Source organism: Lagenorhynchus albirostris, chromosome 2, assembly GCF_949774975.1.
Source record: "Lagenorhynchus albirostris chromosome 2, mLagAlb1.1, whole genome shotgun sequence".
Classification (NCBI taxonomy): domain Eukaryota; kingdom Metazoa; phylum Chordata; class Mammalia; order Artiodactyla; family Delphinidae; genus Lagenorhynchus; species Lagenorhynchus albirostris.
The window spans coordinates 131,004,526-131,024,173 of NC_083096.1; the positions used below are offsets into that span (position 1 = coordinate 131,004,526).

The 19,648-nt window shown below is 43.6% G+C and overlaps 1 protein-coding gene across 3 annotated transcripts in view; it reads right to left on the bottom strand.

Moving 5' to 3' along the window:
• Positions 1-19,648, bottom strand: part of CACHD1 (cache domain containing 1) — a 218,503-nt gene that overhangs the window by 62,476 nt on the left and 136,379 nt on the right. For all 3 annotated transcript variants that reach the window (XM_060139854.1, XM_060139855.1, XM_060139853.1), the window contains exons 4-5: positions 17,710-17,816; positions 777-903 (exon numbers count right to left, since the gene is read on the bottom strand). In XM_060139854.1, coding sequence (XP_059995837.1) covers positions 777-903; positions 17,710-17,816 — 234 coding nt within the window. The remainder of the gene's footprint in view (positions 1-776; positions 904-17,709; positions 17,817-19,648) is intronic.

Genomic DNA, 19,648 nt, shown 5'->3' on the forward strand with positions numbered 1-19,648 from the left:
ACAATAAGTTTAGTGAATAGATATAATTTAAAACAAAGATGGAAAGAAGTTAAATTGGTGGTTTAGTCTCAAAAAACATGGCATGGAAAGCAGGCATCTTGCACTAGTTCCAGAAGTTCTGGCATCAAACATCTAACCCTGCAAAAGGGAAACTGTGGGGATTAAAAAGGAAAGTATCTTTGCCTAAGGGGTTCTGTAAATTGATGAGTGTTGTCCTAGAAATCATCTCACCATTACCGCCCTTCTAGCTAAGTGGTAGCATCTCAAGTCATTTCCTGAGAAAGGCAGCATGTTAAGGACCCTCGATCCAGTGTTTTCTGGACAACCTTAAGACTTCTAGTAGCTGAGATTTGCATGTAAATTTCACAAGGATGGCCAAGCATGTTATCACAGAAAGGAAAGCTGAGAATCACAAACTCTATTCTGAGCTATGCTGTAAAGTCTTCTAGCACTGCCCTTGAGAGAAGGTATTATCATTTGTCTCTCAACGAAGGTGTCTGAAACTCAAAACAGACTGGGTGCTTCAAAATTTTTTATTTCTTAGTAAATACCTTGTTTTACTTGGCTTGTTAGATAGTTCTGAAAAAGTTCCAGGCTTCATCGTTTGCCTTCCCAGGCATTTCTACACCCACATATGTTAAATAATGAAATCATTTCAGGATAAGTTTCTGAAACCACAGTTTGGAGGCAGAGCTGTGTGTATGAATGGGGAGTCTATATTTTATACAGATTACTCTTAAGCAGTAATTAAAACTCTGGCAAGCAAGTCAACGTACCTACTGCGATGCTCATAGCTGCCCTTACACCGGAACTTGTGTGCTGGGAAAACAGTGAAAATTCCTTCTTCTGAACTGAAATACTGCCACTTAATTCCAGGGTTGGATTTCAGGTTGTCTGCAAGAACTGGAGGAGTGGGGAAGAAGACGTATAACCAACAAGTCCACAGGTGCACGCAGGCACTGTGCCTCGGGCATCTGTTTTGCATAAATGGTTTGTACTATGAAGAAAAATCCCAGTAGGTATAAGGCTGTAAATTTTCTACTCAACATTTTCTTTCTGTCCCTTAAAAAAAATACCCCATGAATAGAAAATGTAATGAATGTTTCAGTCAAGTGAAGCAATCACTCTTAACATTGTATGGTGACACTATATGTCGTGAATTATTTTTTCGGCATAAATGATTCATTTGCATTCATCTCTCTCCTCACTGGGCTGGTCCCTGTTAAGCCAGTGTATACTTGCTGGCTTGGAGTATGTTCTCTAACTGTGGAAAACGGTAATATTAATAGGCTAGTCTCCCGAGGGACTAGACCTGTGACCTTGACCTTGTTCACTTCACAGTGAGGGAAACAGCATCGATAGTACTTGAAAAATGAGAACCACAATCATTCAGGAAGAGCTTACAGAATGATTCCAACATGGCAGCACTGGAATAGAGGCCTTCCCTCACGTTATCTCATTTAATCCATAAAACAACCCTAGGATGAAGGTGGTATTATTATTTTTTAACACCTTTATTGGAGTATAATTGCTTTAAAATGGTGTGAGTTTCTGCTTTATAACAAAGTGAACCAGCTATACATATACATATATCCCCATATCTCCTCCCTCTTGCGTCTCCCTCCCACCCTCCCTATCCTACCCCTCTAGGTGGTCACAAAGCAGAAGCTGGTATTATTATTCCCTACTTTGGAGTTGAGAAAATATGCTTACAGAGCTTAAGCAAATTGGCTGAGGCCTTGTCAGGAACTGGCTGAGCTGGGATTCAAATCTGGGTGTCCTGGCTCCTGTGTTCTTCACATCAGTTGGTATTGCCTCCCTTCCTAAGTGTACTGCATCCCTGCCACTGGTTTGCAGCTGGGGTGGCAGCCACCTTACTGTGTGCAATACTGTCCCAAAAGCTCCATGAAGTCTTTCTCTCTTCTCTGATGCCCCTTCACTCTACTCCACACCACCTCATTTATGTATTACACACTACTATGCGTAGGGTACTGCTTTACATGTTGCAAGAGATACAAAGATGAGCAGAAAACAAGCCCTCCTGTAATAAGCAATACATCAGAATTAGATAGAGGGAAATGGAGCAAAACAAGAAAGCATGAGGTGTATTTGGCAAAAATATATATATAAAGCTCTGAATGCCACAAAGCCATCCTTTTTTTTTTTTTTCCTTTGGCTGTGCCTCGCAGCATGTGGGAATCTTAGTGCTCTGACCAGGGATCGAACCCACACCCCCTGCAGTGGAAGTGTGGAGTCTTAACTACTGGACTACCAGGGAAGTCCCCAACACATGGCCATCTTTTAGTCTGGCTTGGGGGTCAGCAAGCTTCTGTAAAGGGCCAGGTGGTCAGTGATTCTGGCTTTGCAGACCATATGGTCTCTGTTCCAACTACCCAACACTGCCTTGTGGTGCGAAAGCAGCCACAGACATCCATAAAGGAATGTGTGGGTGTGTTCAATCAAAGCGAATTTGCGAACATCAGTGGCAAGCCCAGTTTGGGCAGTGGTCCTCCAACCACGCTGTGTAAAATGTACTATGTGGAGGCCTTCAAAACTATTCAGCAGTTACCCTGCCCAACACACACCGAGGAGCTATAGCACACTGTAGCCTCACACAGATCCTAGGAGTAAACAGTTATTAACCCCAAGTTACAGATGAGGAAACAGTCTGAGAGAGGTTTGTTGACTTGCTTGAGGTTTCACAGTGGACAAGAAGGGAGTCAAGCCAGTGTATGACCACAACGTCCATCCCCTCTCTCCACTCTGCCAGCCAGCCTTATCAAGGTCATCACCTGGACTCAGGCGACCACTCTCTCTCCGGGGACCAAAGCTGACGTGAGTGCATGTAAACACGGAAGAGGGTTTTTCTCTGCCTTGTCTCCTGGGAGTCTGAAGCTCAACCTTGATCTCATATTAGCACTCTTCTCCAGGCAGCCCTGCCAACCCAGCAATAAAAAGGCAAACACCGCCTTTGGGAGAAAGGAAAGCTCGGTGACCTCATTTAAAAGTAACATCTGTAACAATAAACAGGCTACAGTGAGACTATTAAAAGGGGAGCCAATGAGAGCAAGAATGTTTTAAAAATAAATCAGAATTCACACAGTGCGTGATACATTTAGTCTCACCACAAAAGATCATTCTGGTTCCATTCCAGCACTAGAGCCTAAGTATTGGGCAAGGTTCCTCAAACCCTCCCGCTGAGAACTCCTTTGGTATCTGATTAAATTTCATCTGTTATTCAGCACTAGCAGAAGATGACGGCTATGATGGTAATGAGGACCCCAGGGCCCAGAAGCCTTCAATCTATCATTGCGGTGTGCACCCCAGGCAGGCCCCTCCTGACTTAGAGGTGGAGGTGGATGATAGCCCTACTATCTATGCAGAGAACCCAGAGGGGTCTTCCCCCATTCATAGGAGTCAGTTAGGCGTTCTGACCACTGGATCACTTGGGCTGGGGTCCCACACACTCACTCTTTCCTCAGAAATGCTGGAAGCTGTCCAGGAAGAAAACCTGGGCAGACGCCCAACCTGTGAGCCCACGCTGCACAGTGCTAGGCTTTAAGTTATCAACGGGCAGGGTCTGGATCTGTCTAAACTGCTCTGCACACCGATCTCAGACAGACACACGTGAAGGAGGCAATGAATGTTTTTTCCTTACTGAAGCTGAACCCGAACCCCAGGACAGAAGTTCATCACACCCTCTGACATCCTCCAGCATTTTACCTCTTCCCACCTTCTAGCTAGAATTACTGTCCTAACAGGAAACTGTTGGATCCTCCATCCCTAGACTCAAAGATCCTTGAGGGTGAGATCTATATCTGAGCCTTGTCTGTTACCCCTGAAGCAGAGATTCCCAGTACCTTTCACATCAAGGCGCACACTCTGCGTGATATCTGCAGCATACAGACTGGGAAGATCTGCATGGAAGTACTATTTCTCAAATGTTTTGATACTTTTGTTTGATAAATTCTAAAATCTTACTTTCCTCTAATGCCAAATCCAATTAAACATAAATTAAACATAGAGCAATGATTAAATAAATCAATATAGAGCAATCATAATTCTAAATATGTTTAAAAATGATAAACACTCCCTTCTCCCAACACTACTGCCAATGCAACCAGTACAAAAATAGATAAATGGAGAGAGAAAAAGCCTGCTTGTCGGATGATTTCACGGGACTATACATGTCAAAACATATCAACTGTATATGCTAAACATGTGAAGCTTATTAGATGTCAATTATTCCTCAATAAAGTTGATTTAATAATAGTGCAAATTTATTGAGCATCATACAAACTAGTTTTTTTTTTTTTTTTTTTGTGGTACGCAGGCCTCTCACTGCTGTGGCCTCTCCCGTTGCGGAGCACAGGCTCCGGGCGCGCAGGCTCAGTGGCCATGGCTCACGGGCGCAGCCGCTCTGCGGCATGTGGGATCTTCCCGGACCGGGGCACGAACCCGTGTCCCCTGCATCGGCAGGCGGACTCTCAACCACTGCGCCACGAGGGAAGCCCCACAAACTAGTTTTATACACAGTCTGATGTTTTATAAAGACTCTGTGAGTTTGCTATTATACCCATTTTACAGATAAAGAACTAACTTGCTCAGAGTCATAAGGGCAGAGTCATGATTTGACCTAGGTGTCTGCCTCCAAAGTCCTGGCTCTTTCCAGAACACTGTAGTGTTTCTACATGTCCATAGATACTTGCTGAATGAATTGGCACTGAATAGATAAAAAATGCACTGAGTACTTCTTAAGAGGAAGAATAAATATATAAACAGGTTGATTGTTTTCAATCAGAATAATCAGTTGCATCAGTTTGTAAATATACAGTGTAAAATAAATACAATTAAGGAGACACTTGACTCCTTAAGGAACGATTTCAAAATTGAAATAAGACATAAGGCTAAAGTGAGCATTTAATCTTGTGAGAAAAAACAAACTGCTGAACTGCTAAAACTGGCACACACCAGCTGGGAGTCCAACGTCATGGGCTTTACCATTGACCTCAAGGGCTGGTCTACCTGGAAAATGACAGAGACACGAGCTACAGCTTGGAAGGCAGAGTCGACGGTAATTACAGCACTCAGAACTGTGCGTGAGGTCAAACAATAGCGTACTTTTTTATTTTGTTTTTGCGGTACGCGGGCCTCTCATTGCTGTGGCCTCTCCCGTTGCGGAGCACAGGCTCCGGACGCGCAGGCTCAGCGGCCATGGCTCACGGGCCCAGCCGCTCCGCGGCATGTGGGATCCTCCCGGACTGGGGCACGAATCTGTGTCCCCTGCATCGGCAGGCGGACTCTCAACCACTGCGCCACCAGGGAAGCCCTCAATAGTGTATTTTAGATAATAAAGGGAGTTTTTATTTGAGAGAGAAACTATAGCGCTAACACCTCTTAATTATTTTGTAGGTGCTCAGCTGGTTAGAGATGTGAGCCTGATGTGTCTTTTTCTTTGTCAAATTGAGCAGGCATAAGAAAGCCATTTGGACACGGGCCCAGTACTATTTTGCACTCTTTACTTAATTTAGGTTGGCTCTTAGGAACTAGAAGGGATACCCTGGTAAATCAGACGGACTGGGAATAAGCAGCCATGGGTTAAAATGCCATCTCTGACTGGCAAGCTCTCTGACCTCCAGTTTAACTTTCTATCCAGTATCCAAAGGCATCTTTCTAAAACGGAAATCAAATCCCACCGCTGATTTGCTTAAAACTGTTCAAAGGTTTCCCACATAATCATGTCTAGTGTTAAATCCAACCCCATCAGGCCCTGTACCATCTGGTGCCTTCCTACTCCCCAGGCTCACCTTCCCCCTTTTCAACTCACTACATTGTACATCGAGAGCTATTTCTTTTTAGTTCTGTAAATATGCCAATCTTTTTGCAATGGAATAACTCTTCACCTTCTCAGAGAGACCTTCCCTGACCACCCTCCATTATTATCCTCCCTTAGAGCATCCAGTATTTTCCTTCATAGGAAATTTTTGCCATAGATGGCAAAAATTGCTAAGTTCTGTGTATTTATTTCTGCCGCTATTTGTTTTGTGTCTCTCATGCAGAGGAGCTGTCAGTCCCAGGAGGGCAGGGGCCAAGTCAATTTTGTTCATCACATTCCCTGGCCCTGGCACAAGCCCAGTTTTTAGGAAGCACTCAGTCAGTATTTGCTGAGTGAATCAGTGAATGATGATGTTGGCCAAGGCATGTGATTTCACAATCTCCACATCTGTAAAGTAATAGCTTTGGACAAGGTATTTCCAAAGACCCTGTAGAAACCCAGAGAAAAGTGGTAAGAGGGCAAAGAATGAAGGTCAATAGGAAGGAAGTACATGGATTTACAACTAGAGAGAAAGCTTTTATCGAGTTTATGAAAGAAAAAAGGAAGAGCATTCTCACTTCCTATTTGCTTAGAAGCTGTAAGTCAGTACTATGAGATTATTAATAGCGATTCAATACTTTGCAAAATGTCCAAACAGTACCAAGAAACATTTAAATGAGGATGATGGAGAAAACTTAATATTGGCCTTTAAAGGATGTGGAGCTCCCTGTGACGGCTCCTGTTTCTCTAAAGGCAAAACTCTCCATCCCCTTCAACAACTGACTATTTCTCACTTACACGTCCTATGCTAATTATAGGTGAAGACCAACAATTTTGCCATACCCATTGGCTTACTTTTTCTTTGACAAACTGTCATCAGATAAGCAGCTGAAAAACCGTGCCTTTCCTCTTTCTAGGCATTCCTGTCTATTGGGTCTCAAGATCTGCCTGCACACAGTGTACTGAACTGTCTGTGGATAACTCTAACATATGGGTCCCAGATTCCACAGTCCCCAAATATTTTCCTTCCAATTTTATCATCTACATCTGACTAGTTCTTATGTCATTGGCCTCTCCAGTCAAAACAAAACCAACCACGTCCCCAAACTCCTTGCCTGCCTTCTTTAATGCTTAACCCACCAGGCCAATGAGAAAGAGCTGGATTATGAACCGCCTGTATTTGGGCTGTGACTTTCCCAATAGCATTATCCAGCGGAAGTAGGGACAAAGGGAAAATGCCCTGTAACAGAAAGCCTGTGCTCCCACTTCGAGGAACTTTGGGCTTCCCGATGCCCAGCCCAACACCGCTCAGCAAAGCACACAGAGCTTTCTACTTCCCACAGCTTGCCAAATGTAAAACACAGGAGCTGTTGTAAGCACACAGAGGTGCAGACACACAAAAACACACATCCTGGGCTTCCCTGGTGGCGCAGTGGTTAGGAGTCCGCCTGCCGATGTAGGGGACGCAGGTTCGTGCCCCGGTCCGGGAGGATCCCACATGCCGCGGAGCGGCTGGGCCCGTGAGCCGTGGCCACTGAGCCTGCATGTACGGAGCCTGTGCTCCACAGCGGGGGAGGCCGCAGCAGTGAGAGGCCCGTGTACCGCAAAAACAAAAACAAAAAAAACAAAAAAAACAACAAAAAAAACACACACATCCTTTCCTAACAGACCAGAAATTACACAGCACCTTTCAGTAATACTCTGTGCAACTGCAATCCTTTTGGAGGGAAGTAAAATAAATTAACATCCTGAGGACTCCAAACAAAATTTCTAGCCTTATGCCCTATCACACCTTTCCAATTCCTACTCCTTGCTCACATCCTGAGTATCGTTTTACCACGTATTCTGGAGGGGCCATATTTCATGGATACTGTGTATGCTGTTCCAGAAGGGGCAAGCATATTGAGTGTTTGACCACGTGCCAGGCACTTTGCAAGGTCTTTTATTTATATTATCTCAGTTAATTCTTACAACAACTCTATGAGGTGGGTTTTATTTATTATTCAGGAAACCAAGGCATATAGAGGTTAATTTTCCCAAGTATTTAACAGCTAGCAAGAGCCAGAATGTGGAGGTTTACCAAAGCGATACTGTTATTATCATTTTATAGCTAAGGATATTCTGGCTCAAAGGGAGGAGTTACTTAAGCTTTGGGCCTGGAATAGGATCCAGGCCACACTGTCCTCTGATTCTTCCACTAAAGCCCATTGCCGAAGTTAGGTTAATGGCAGCTGACTCAGCCATCTCATTGTATTTACTTTAGTCTAATACTAAGGAGAGGACATCCACAAATCTCTGATTCTGTTCCAAGCTCACAGTTCATCATGTCCATTCTAAGCTAATTACATGATGTAAAATAACCAGTCCATTCTGTCCTTGATTCTGTTGAGGCAGCTTGGTCATGGGCTCAGATAATCCAGAACAAATTTCTGGGGCAATCCAAAATCAGCACAGGATCCACGGCTCTACCCTCTTTCTTTCTCAGAGACCATTCCCAGAGGACCCAAAGGTCAAGGTAGTTTCCAAACACTCATGGAAAGAATACGACAAAATTAGCAGAGATGGAGTTCTCAACCCTGGCTGACCATCACAATCAGCTTTTGGAGCCTACGGGTTCCCAGGCTTTACCAAGCCAACATTCGGATTCACTAGGTCTGGGTTGGGGGCCAAAGAATAGGCATTTGTGTGTGTGTGTGTGTGGTACGCGGGCCTCTCACTGCTGTGGCCTCTCCCGTTGCGGAGCACAGGCTCCGGACACACAGGCTCAGCGGCCGTGGCTCACGGACCCAGCCGCTCTGCGGCATGTGGGATCCTCCCGGACCGGGGCACGAACCCGTGTCCCCTGCATCGGCAGGTGGACTCCCAACCACTGCGCCACCAGGGAAGCCCCAAGAATAGGCATTTTTGACAAAGCACATCAGGTGACCCTGATGATCAGCCAGGTTTGGGACAACTCAACCAAGAGGTTAAACTCCGTTGTCCTGTCCGTTTCCTTAGCTTCACTTGCTTCTTAGACTGACTCTCTCTCTCTCTCTCTCTCTCTCTCTCTCTCTCTCTCTCTCTGTCTTCAGCATATAAATATTTTCAAGTTGCTCTAACTTAAAAAACTATCATCTGCAGAACCATCCCTAAATCCTATCCCTTCCTAAGTTATCAGTGACCTTTCACCTTTTCTCTGCCAATCAATCAGTGACCTTTCAACTTTCTCTGCCATGGACAGTGGTCTCCACGGACTCTCTGCTTCTTGCCATCCCATTAACCACTCATCTTGGATAAGGCCATGCTTGCGTAGGCCATGGCCCCTCTCCATGACCCCTCCCACTTTTGGACGACCTAGTCTACTTCCAGTTTTCTCTTTTCCCAGGCTAACTACTCTTCTATCCGTTCTTCACAAAGCCTTCTTGCCTGACCTGCTTAAAGTCTGTCAGCTGCTTGACTTCAAGCTAAGAAACAGATCAAAACAAAAACCAAACCAAACCCAAAGCAAACTCCTCAGACTGATACACAAGGCCCATTAAAATCTGGCTTAGTGCTACCTTCATTTTCCGTTACTTATCATATTCCCTCCTCCACAGTGGTCGGCACGTTCCACAGATTCTGAAATGGGAAATGTGTTTGCCACAAGCACGTCACCTAATTCCTACTGTCTTCTAAGACTTAACTCAACCTCACGATTTGCGTCAAGTGCCCCAGGCTTACCTTTATCGTGACAGCATTTAGCACTGCATCACGACCATCTGTCTGTTGATTTTTCTCCTCATTCCTAGTGCCCTCAACACACATAGGACAAGGTTGTGAGCTCTCTGAGGGGAGAAATTCTGTCTTAATTACCCTGGTGTGTGCCACAGTAACTACGGTAAAGCTGTCCCCTGAGAGAAGCTTGTTATGAGAGAGAGAGATAGAGTCAGGGTTGGTTCTGGTCTCAAGCTTTGGTGAGGAACAAAATGAAGCTGCTGCTAACTAACGTATGGAACACGGGCTGGGGAGGAGGTTTGGGTGGGAAGAGAGAAGGTGATAGGTTCGGTCAAAAGAGACTGAAGTGTTATTAGGCAGAATACAGTAATGGGGAGAAATCCCTTCATCCTAAGCAGTCCGCTGTAAGGAGCACATCGGACAAGGAGTCAGGACATGTATGTTTAGTCACGTCGATACCAACAATTTGTTGTTTGACTTTAGGTAGGTCAGTTAATAGATCCTATCTAGTTTAGGTAGTTAGGCTTGTTTCTCATCTATAATACTGAGTAAACATTTTTCCTTGGTATCCATGGTAAGACTAAGACAAAAGTACGTAGTGGTGTATGAGGTACCCAGCAACAATGGACTGATTTTCTTGTGTGCATTGCATGTTTGAAATCACCATAGTTAGTTTCATGCAAATAATACTATTCATCTAGATAGTCTGTCTCTATATAGTCTCCCTATACCTAAGACATTTATATGTGCTGATCTGCTGTCAAGCTAAGAAAGCCAGGCCTGACTTATAGCACATCATGACTACATTCTTCTCTTCACTAAGGTCCTTCCAAAAGTCTCGGTTATTCCATTACAAAGATGAGACAACAAAAGTACAAAGGAAATCCTAGTTCTATTCATTCATTTATTCATTCAATAAGCATTTACTGTGTACCTGCTATGGGTAAAGCACTGGATTGAGCACCTGGCATACAAAAAACAAATGAAAAGGAATAGAGCATCAAACAGATGTTCAATATAAAAAAACATTAAAATTCTATAACAAGAATGTACCATAGAACAAAGTAATGAAGAGTTGTAACTGGGCCAACACAACACTGAAGGGTCACCCCAGCCTCTCAGCTCCCCTGGGGGTGGCTGAGGACTCCACTGAGGCTGGATCTCAGCCCATCTTCCCCTACTGCTCAATCCTGCTTCCTTCCCTTCCCCCACAGACTGCCAACCTCCATCTCAGAGTCTGCCTCCTGGTAAACCCAACCTGCTACAACAGACAAGGAATTCTTACCGAACAAGAGCAAAGTATGGAGGAGTAATAGAAACTGGAGATTTGAAACAATGAAAGGGATTCCCTGAGGATACAGCTCAGAGGGCTTAAGGAAGAGGAGCAGAAGATGAATTTTAAAGGCTTCCACCTTTATCTTAGAGGTAAACTATCAGAGGTTTTTGAGAAATGGAGTTACGGAGCAGATATTTTCAGAATACCTACAGTGTGTAGGATATATTGAAAATGAGAAAGAATAGGAGAAGGGAAAACTTTTGGGAGGTGGTTTCTACATTAATTCATCTTCTAGAAAGGCAATGAACATTTACGTTTATGGTACTGGAGTGGAGAAAACAAAGGGGATTCAAGACACACCTTTGAACTATGGAATCTAAGCCAAGTTTCCCTTCAATGAAAAGGGTAACGAGGGACTTCCCTGGTGGCGCAGTGGTTAAGACTCCGCCCTCCCAATGCAGTGGGGCCGGGTTTGATACATGGTCAGGGAACTAGATCCCACATGCATGCTGCAACTAAGAGTTCGCATGCCACACTAAGGAGCCCTTGAGCCTCAACTAAGGAGCCCTTGAGCCTCAACTGAGGAGCCCACCTGCCACAACTAAGACCCGGCACAACCAAATAAATAAATAAATATTAAAAAAAAAGGATAACGAGACCTACATCACCACTGGATGTGATGAGAAGGAAGAGGGACACACAGGTAAATGCCTAGCCAGGTGTCTTGTACATAGTAAATACTCGGCAAATATTCATTCTCTCACACTCTCATTTGGTCAAAACTGTTAAAGCCTGAAGTACTGGGTAGAAAAAGGCAAGGAAGAATTCCCAGTGTAACCAGGAGAGGGGTACCCAGATTGGGGAGTAAGTTTAGAGGAAAGTGTTCTTGTTTGTTTGACTGTTTTAAATTTTGAGGTAGCTACAGGATAATCATGGAGAGATGTGTCCCCTGAAGTTGGTTCCTCAATAAATAAACTCAGAAACAGGCCAGGGTTGGAGACAGAGATTTAGAATTGAGTAGCATGTGGTAGGAGTGGGAGTACTGCATACATCGAGAACATTCAGGGAGATAACACTCAGCGAGCAGAGGGAGGTGGTGAAGAGAGGACATGTGGGGACATCCACTGTAGGGAAAAGGAGCTCAAGAAGAAGGATGAAGAGGCCTGGACAGAGAAGTCCGGGGATAAATGGCACAGGACAATTTTATAGGAACTAAGGATGACAGAGTTTCAAAAAAGAAGCTTACATGCCAAATGTTATATAGCGGTCAAGTGAAACTGTGGAGGGGTCCCTTGAGATCCTCCAGGGAGCAATGATATAGTGAAAACCTGGGACAGTCTAAATGTTGAACTGGAATAGATTGGTTGTTTCAACAATGTTACACAATTACACACTGCTACAATGATAGAGATGTATATTTATTTACATAGACACAGAGGAATGATTTGCTAAGTAAAATCATTTAAAATCAGAATACATTTGCTAAGTAAAAAAACAAACAACAAAAAACCAGGCTGTATCCATTATGATCATAGGTATTATGGAAAGAGTATATATATACTCTTTCCATAATGAATATATGTGGCTAATAAAATCTTCTGAAATCAGTGTAATAGGGTTGTTGTGAGAAACTATAAGATGAGACTTCAAAGTAGCTCGCAATATAGGGATAGAGCTTGAAGGGGAAGCAAGGTGAAGAAAAGGACCCTCTGTTTGTGTACTTAATTTTGTGTATATACATACGTACACCCACACACATGAATGTAAACGGAACCATATAACCTCAAGAATCTAGATTTCTCAGTGACTGAATAGTTTTTTAGATGTTATAAAAATAATTACCAATCTTTTATAATACTAATGCAATCATGAAGCTGGAGTAATTAGGCATTAAGAAAACCCCTAGAAATTCCTAGTTTTGTTGATTTTTATTCTTTTATTATAGACAGAACACAGCTTTACACTGCATTGGTATTAGCATTTTTTTTTTTTGCGGTATGCGGGCCTCTCACTGTTGTGGTCCCTCCCGTTGTGGAGCACAGGGTCCGGACGCGCAGGCTCAGTGGCCGTGGCTCACGGGCCCACCCGCTCCGCGGCATGTGGGATCTTCCCGGACCGGGGCACGAACCCGTGTCCCCTGCATCGGCAGGCGGACCCCCAACCACTGCGCCACCAGGGAAGCCCGGTATTAGCATTTTTAATACATAATTTTCAAGCTATTTTAAAGAAAGGTGAAAAACCTATAGCACAGAGCCAATCTTTGTCGTTCACAGAAGGAAGCAATGAAGCCACTGAAATTAACAGCATGGTCCATAGCCGCCAGTGCCCACCTGTACCTCCTGCAGCATTTCCTGCTGTAACGTGACTTATAAACGCCTCTTTCACCCCGTGAATCCTGTTTCTCAGTGAAGACGGCAATGTGACCAAGATCGAAGTTTGCAACTTCAAATGCTCTTTAAATCAAATACAATAAAGAAAGTCCAGACACCTTTTCTTCTGGCGAGAAAGACTAACTCCCACTTCCACTCTCACCTCAACTGTGTAACTCAAGAGAGCAAGAGGCAACTTTCCTTGGACTCTTCAAATAAACTCTCTTTACGGATCAGGCTACGCACAAGAAAATAGCTCAGCAGGAATTTTAAGAGAGAGAGAGAGAGAGAGAGAGAGAGAGAAAGTGAGAAACTAGAGATAAAAGCAGGAAAGACCCTGAGCAAAACATGACCAACACCATCATGTAACACATGCACTGTCAAACGTTAGTCATTTGAATGGATTCAGGGGCAAGGAGTCAATTTAGAAAGTAGAGATCTGGCAGGGATGGTTTTAAGACGAAGAATACACATGTGTGTTGGATGGATGGACACATGACCTAGTTTTGGATAAATGAAGCTAAGAATGGTTTACAATTTGTGTGAGTCTGTTTCCAGCTAGGCTGAGAGGCAATCTGAAACTGTGTTATCAATTAGGGACCCATTGATGGATTATATACAGTCTAAGGCTGGACATCTTACAGATGTAAATATCAGACATGTGATAGCCTACGAAGCACATTAATTCTGCTCTGAAAAGGGGCATGAGCTGGAGAGGCGGGAAAGGGGGAGCTCTGAGGTCACCCTCCACCATCTCCCACTCCTCTCGTATTACAAATGAGTGTTCAAGAATGTGGATTTTGGGATGCAGCCACTGTCTGGTGGAATGTCACAAAACTTCAAATACAAGCAAGTCAGTTCTCAGACACCTGAATATTGCCAAAAATGGCTTGTAAATCCAGCTACGTCAACGGTGCCGAGAACAACTCCTGTCAGGTAGGACGTTAGACTTGAGGCGTGCTCTTGGAAACAGCAAAACTCAAGATCTGATCTTTAACTACATACCTCTGCCCTCACCATCCTTTTCCTCCCCACCTCTCCCTTGACAAATAAAGACTGTAATAAAACAGCATATTGTCAGGATTCCCAGTTATTTGCGCAGCTGAGCTCTACCCTAAACCTCTATCACAGAAGAGAACTCTTAGTATAACCACCAGGTCTTCAGTGCCTCCCCGTCCCCGTCCCACCCCCACCACCGGCCTCACTCTCAGCTGATGGTTTTGATTCCTACTTCTCTGAGAAAACGCAGTTACGAAGGGCATGTCCCCAAGTTCCCAACATCACGTCGGTCGTTCTGGGCATCTCCACATGCCCTCTCTTTCTTCCCTCCTCTCATTAGAAATGAATGCCCTGTGCTTCTACATCCTCTACTTGGAATCCCACCATCTCTTGCCTAATCAAGGAAAAGACTCCAGCAATTGTCTCTTTTCACTCCTTACTTTTCTCTACTGGATCCTTCCCCTTGGCACATGACCTTGCCATAATTTCTCTCAATTTAAAAATATTCTCTTGGGGCTTCCCTGGTGGTGCAGTGGATAAGAATTCGCCTGCCAATGCAGGGGACACATGTTCGAGCCCTGGTCCAGGAAGATCCCACGTGCCGCGGAGCAACTAAGCGCGTGCACCACAACTGCTGAGCCTGCGCTCTAGAGCCCACGAGCCACGACTACTGAGCCTGCGTGGCACAACTACTGAAGTCTGTGTGCCTAGAGCCCATGCTCCACAGCAAGAGAAGCCACCACAGCGAGAAGCCTGTGCACTGCAACGAAGAGTAGCCCCCGCTTGCCGCAACTAGAGGAAGCCCGCGCGCAGCAACAAAGACCCAACGCAGCCAAAAATAAATAAACAAATAAATAAATTTGTTTATTTATTAAAAAAAAAATTTCTTGACTCCATGTGGCCCTCCAGTTTCCCTTTCAGCAGACCTTTGGAGTTCACGTACTTATTGTCTCCATCTCCTTTCCTGCATTCTTAAGAGCTTGAACCAATAAGTATTAGCCTTTCATTCTATTCTACTGTCCCACCAAACAACCCTCGTCAAGTTCACCAATAACCTCTATATTGCTAAATTCAATGGTCAGTTTTCTTAGCCCTGGTCTTAGTGGGCCAACTTAGCTAACAGCTGATCTCTCCCTCCTTCTTGAAACACTTTCCTCCTTTGGCCTCAGGGAGATGGCTCTCCTGTTTCTCCCACCAGACTGACTGCCATCTCAGATTTTGCGACTGCTTCCTTCTTGTGTCAGTGACCTCTAAGTGGTCAAGTGTCCCAAGACTCAGTCCCTGGACTCTACTCTTTTTTATTCATAGCCACTTGCTATATTATGATCTCATTGAGTCTCATGATTTACGTACTACCTATACACGATGAATCTCATTTATAAATCTCCAGTCTGGTCCATTCTCTGGACTCTAGACTTGTATATCCCACTGTCTATGAGACATTTTCACTTAGGTAACTAACTTAACTTTTCTAAAACTGAAAAGTTGATTCCATGCGTCCCACACAAACCTGCTCTTCCTCTACTTCCCCATCACAATCAATGGCAACTCTGTCCTTCTCGTTGATAAGGTCAGATATCTTGGAAGTCCTTCCCAACTCTTCTCTTATTCTCACACACCCTATGCTGGGCACAGCTGAGGGAAAGAGGGCAAGTACTGAATCTGACAGTCAAAAGACTCAAGTTCCAGCTCTGTGCCCTGTTCCAGCTTTGGAATCTCCCATAATTCATTTTCTCCGCCCATTCCAGGTCCTTCTCTACTCTCTTCAGTTTTTTTTTTTTTTTTTTTTTTTGCGGTACGCGGGCCTCTCACTGCTGCGACCTCTCCCGTTGCGGAGCGCAGCCTCCGGACACGCAGGCCCAGCGGCCATGGCTCACAGGCCCAGCCGCTCTGCGGCATGTGGGATCTTCCCGGACCAGGGCACGAACCCGTGTCCCCTGCATCGGCAGGCGGACTCTCAACCACTGCGCCACCAGGGGAGCCCCTCTTCAGTTATTTTTTATGAAAAATATTTTCACTGAGCTTCCTTTCTAGCAGTAAATAAACCCCACCTGCTCCAGAAGGCCTCAAGATTCTCTGACCAATTTTTAAAAAAATGACTGAATTCATTATATATTGGTCTAGGCGATAAGTGCCTGGCAGATTTAGGTCAGGTCATTTAGATAGCAGCTATAGTTTTATTATCCTTAAGCAATATAAAGCTTACAGTTCCTTCTTTCCAGACCTAATAGATTACCTGGTTTGTGTATACAACGCCCAAAGGCTACAATTCTTCCCCTGAACCAATACTGGTTGGGCCTCTCAAAGTAAATATTCTGGCCCTCTGGCTTTTCTCTTGGCTTTTACATGTCTCCAGGAGGCCTGGAATCTGGGAAATACAGTTCTTCATGTTTAAGGGTTAACTCCTTTATCTCTCTAGTAATGAGGGAAGTCTTAGGACCCTCCTGAGCCTCAGATTATTCCTTGGTGAAATTCTAGGATTGAGGCTGGTGATTTCTAAAGGCACTTCAGCTTTTAAAATGTGAAGCCTTTAGGTTCTGAGGCCCATCACTCAACAAGTGTGCATAACAAGGCAAACAGAGTGAGAAATGTAGACTGGAACTCCAGAGAAAGACAGCAGAGACACAGTGTCACTTGGAAGCTATACATAACCATGTGTACAGGTGCCTTAGTAGTTATTACTACTGCAGATGACTGGGTTCTAACAAGACCATGAAGAAAGTTCAACCTCAACATACAGTCAGTTGTCCATATCCACAGATGCGAAACTCGCAGATACGAAGCGCCAACTGTAACCGTTATACCTCACCATTTTATATAAGGGACTTGAGCATCTGTAGATTTTGGTATCCTTGGGGGCTCCCTGGAGCCAAGTGCCTGCAGATACTGAGGGACGACTGTATAGCATCATGGCACTGTTCAGTAGTAGAAAAGCTCCTTCATCATTCTTCAATCCCACCTCCCAAATTAAAAATTATAGATAGGGAATACAAATGAATTCAACACTTCCTAAGTGCAGAGACAAATGGGTCTCTCAAGTAACCTTTAAAATAACAAATGTAAAACTGCTAACAAATGAGGTAATGGATTAAAGAATCTAGCAAATCACATGGCATACTCCATATATGTAGATGTGTAGTAAGTGCTCAATACACGTCTACTCGATTTTCTTCTTCCCTTCCTTCTTTTTTTTTTTTTTTTTTTTGTGGTACGTGGGCCTCTCACTGTTGTGGCCTCTCCCGTTGTGGAGCACAGGCTCCGGACACGCAGGCTCAGCGGCCATGGCTCACGGGCCCAGCCGCTCCACGGCATGTGGGATCTTCCCAGACCGGGGCACGAACCCGTCTCCCCTGAATCGGCAGGCAGACTCTCAACCACTGTGCCACCAGGGAAGCCCCCTTTCCTTCTTTTGAGTGTCAACTTGCTAGAAAGAAATACCTGATTTTAAGTACACATTTTTTCTTCAAAACTTAAAGAAAATCGCTAAAGCAATAAATTTATTCAACTTGAATGTGGTAGAATATAGTTCACCTTTATAAAACCAAGAGATTACTGACCTGAATTTAAGTCTCGTCCTGGATTGAAGGCTCGGCTATTAACAGTAGTAGACAGTCGATCACAACTAATTGTTCTAGATACATTGGTATTAAAGTTCCCATCAAATCTGAAACAATAGAAGAGAATTAGCAGTATTTATTTGGTGGTTATTCAATCCAGAAAACTAACCAACGAAAGTAATACTTCATACTGTGTACAAAATAGGTCAGCTCATAAACAGTAAAACTGCAATTTAAGTATTTTTAAAAAATCACTTCAGAGCAGTGTGGGTAAAACCAACATCTGCATCTAGAAGGTTTTAGAAATCAAGATCAATTCTAAGGAGATTAAAAAAAAATTCTTCAAGCCAACTTTTCCCCCAATGAACCTGATTCAGGTACTATTGATAAAATCATACAGAAAATAGATTTGACAAAATTCAGACTAGAATGACAAAAATTCAGACTTGAGCTCTGATGTGATATGTGAAACAATTCTTTAAATTATCCTGTCTGAAAACCAAAGACCAAGAACAAAAAAAGACAGTAGTGAAGGAGAAAGAATGGCTGTGGAGTAGGAAAGATCTAGATTTGAATCCTTGTTCTGTCACTATTAAATGTGTGGACTTGCACAAATTGTGCAATTTGAGCCCCAGGTTTCCTATCTGAAGAAAAAAAAAAGAAATAATAAAACACTTTCCAAAGCTGTCAAAAAGATTGTAAATAATGTATCACAGTTCCTCTCATGATAAATGACACAGAGCTTGCACCTTCCAGGTTGTAATATAGATGAGGCCAAGGTCTTTCTTGATTTCCAGTGGGAGTGCAATGCTGTTACTAGAGCTAGAACAATGCTAGTGCTCTGGTTAGTAGTTGATCAATAAACACTAGTGTAATCAGTGACTCATTTGCCAGGGCAAACAACAGTCTCCAAGAAAATAATAGGAAAATGTACCGACTCATTTATACATAGTCACTAAGACTATTTTTAAGTGAATTTAATCCAGGAGTAACGAAAGAGAAAAATCTTGAACCTCTAAATAAGCTATTTGGGATTGCAGATACTGAGAAGATTCATTAAGTTTCTAAGAGTTACCTGCAAATAAATGCAATCTGAAGTTAGATTTTTAAAAACTTGTGTTAAAATGTGTACCTTAGATGATAAATGTCATTAATGAAATTCCATTAACGCAGGTAGACAGGCTCTATAACCCTGGAGAAACACTCCTAAAAATCGAGGTCCACGTGATTATTCACATGAATATTGATTTTCTGGATCTTATATAAGAACTACTAAAATGAACTGATCGCATAAGCAAAGGGGCTAGGTATTCAAAGAGTGTGCTGGGTTCCAAAGCAGAAGTTCAACAGTTTTGTTTCGATAAATATCATCTCAAAGGAGGTGGCGTTTTAAGGGATTTGAAGAGACTCTTTAGTCCAGCCTCTCACGCAGTACACAATTATATCAACATTGTCAACTGTGCTTCCAAGGACACAGTTGCTTCACCAGTGGGGTCACTCTTCCTTGGACCTGCTCCAGTTTGTCTAGACGAGAAGATTGCTGCCTCAAAAGCCACAGATGGAGAGAAAAGAGGAGATTAATACATCAGCAGCTGCCGGTGTGCATAAGCAACATAATCTCACTGTCCCTCTCTTGTTTTAGCATTTAACATCTGTGAGGCAAGAGTAGCATTAGACAGGGAACTCACTTGCCCTCCATGTGCTAGACAGCCACATTAAACCTATTCCATCACATACTTTTTAATAAAAGACAGATAATATTTAGGCTTTGTGGCCTACAAGGTCTCTGTCACAGCTACTAAACTCTGCCACTGTGGTGTGAAAGCAACCAAAGAGAATTTACAGAGGAATAAGTGTGGCTGTGTTCCAGTAAAACTCAATTTTCAAAAACAGGTGGTGTGCCAGACTGGTTCCACCACTCCTGATCTAGACCAGGGCA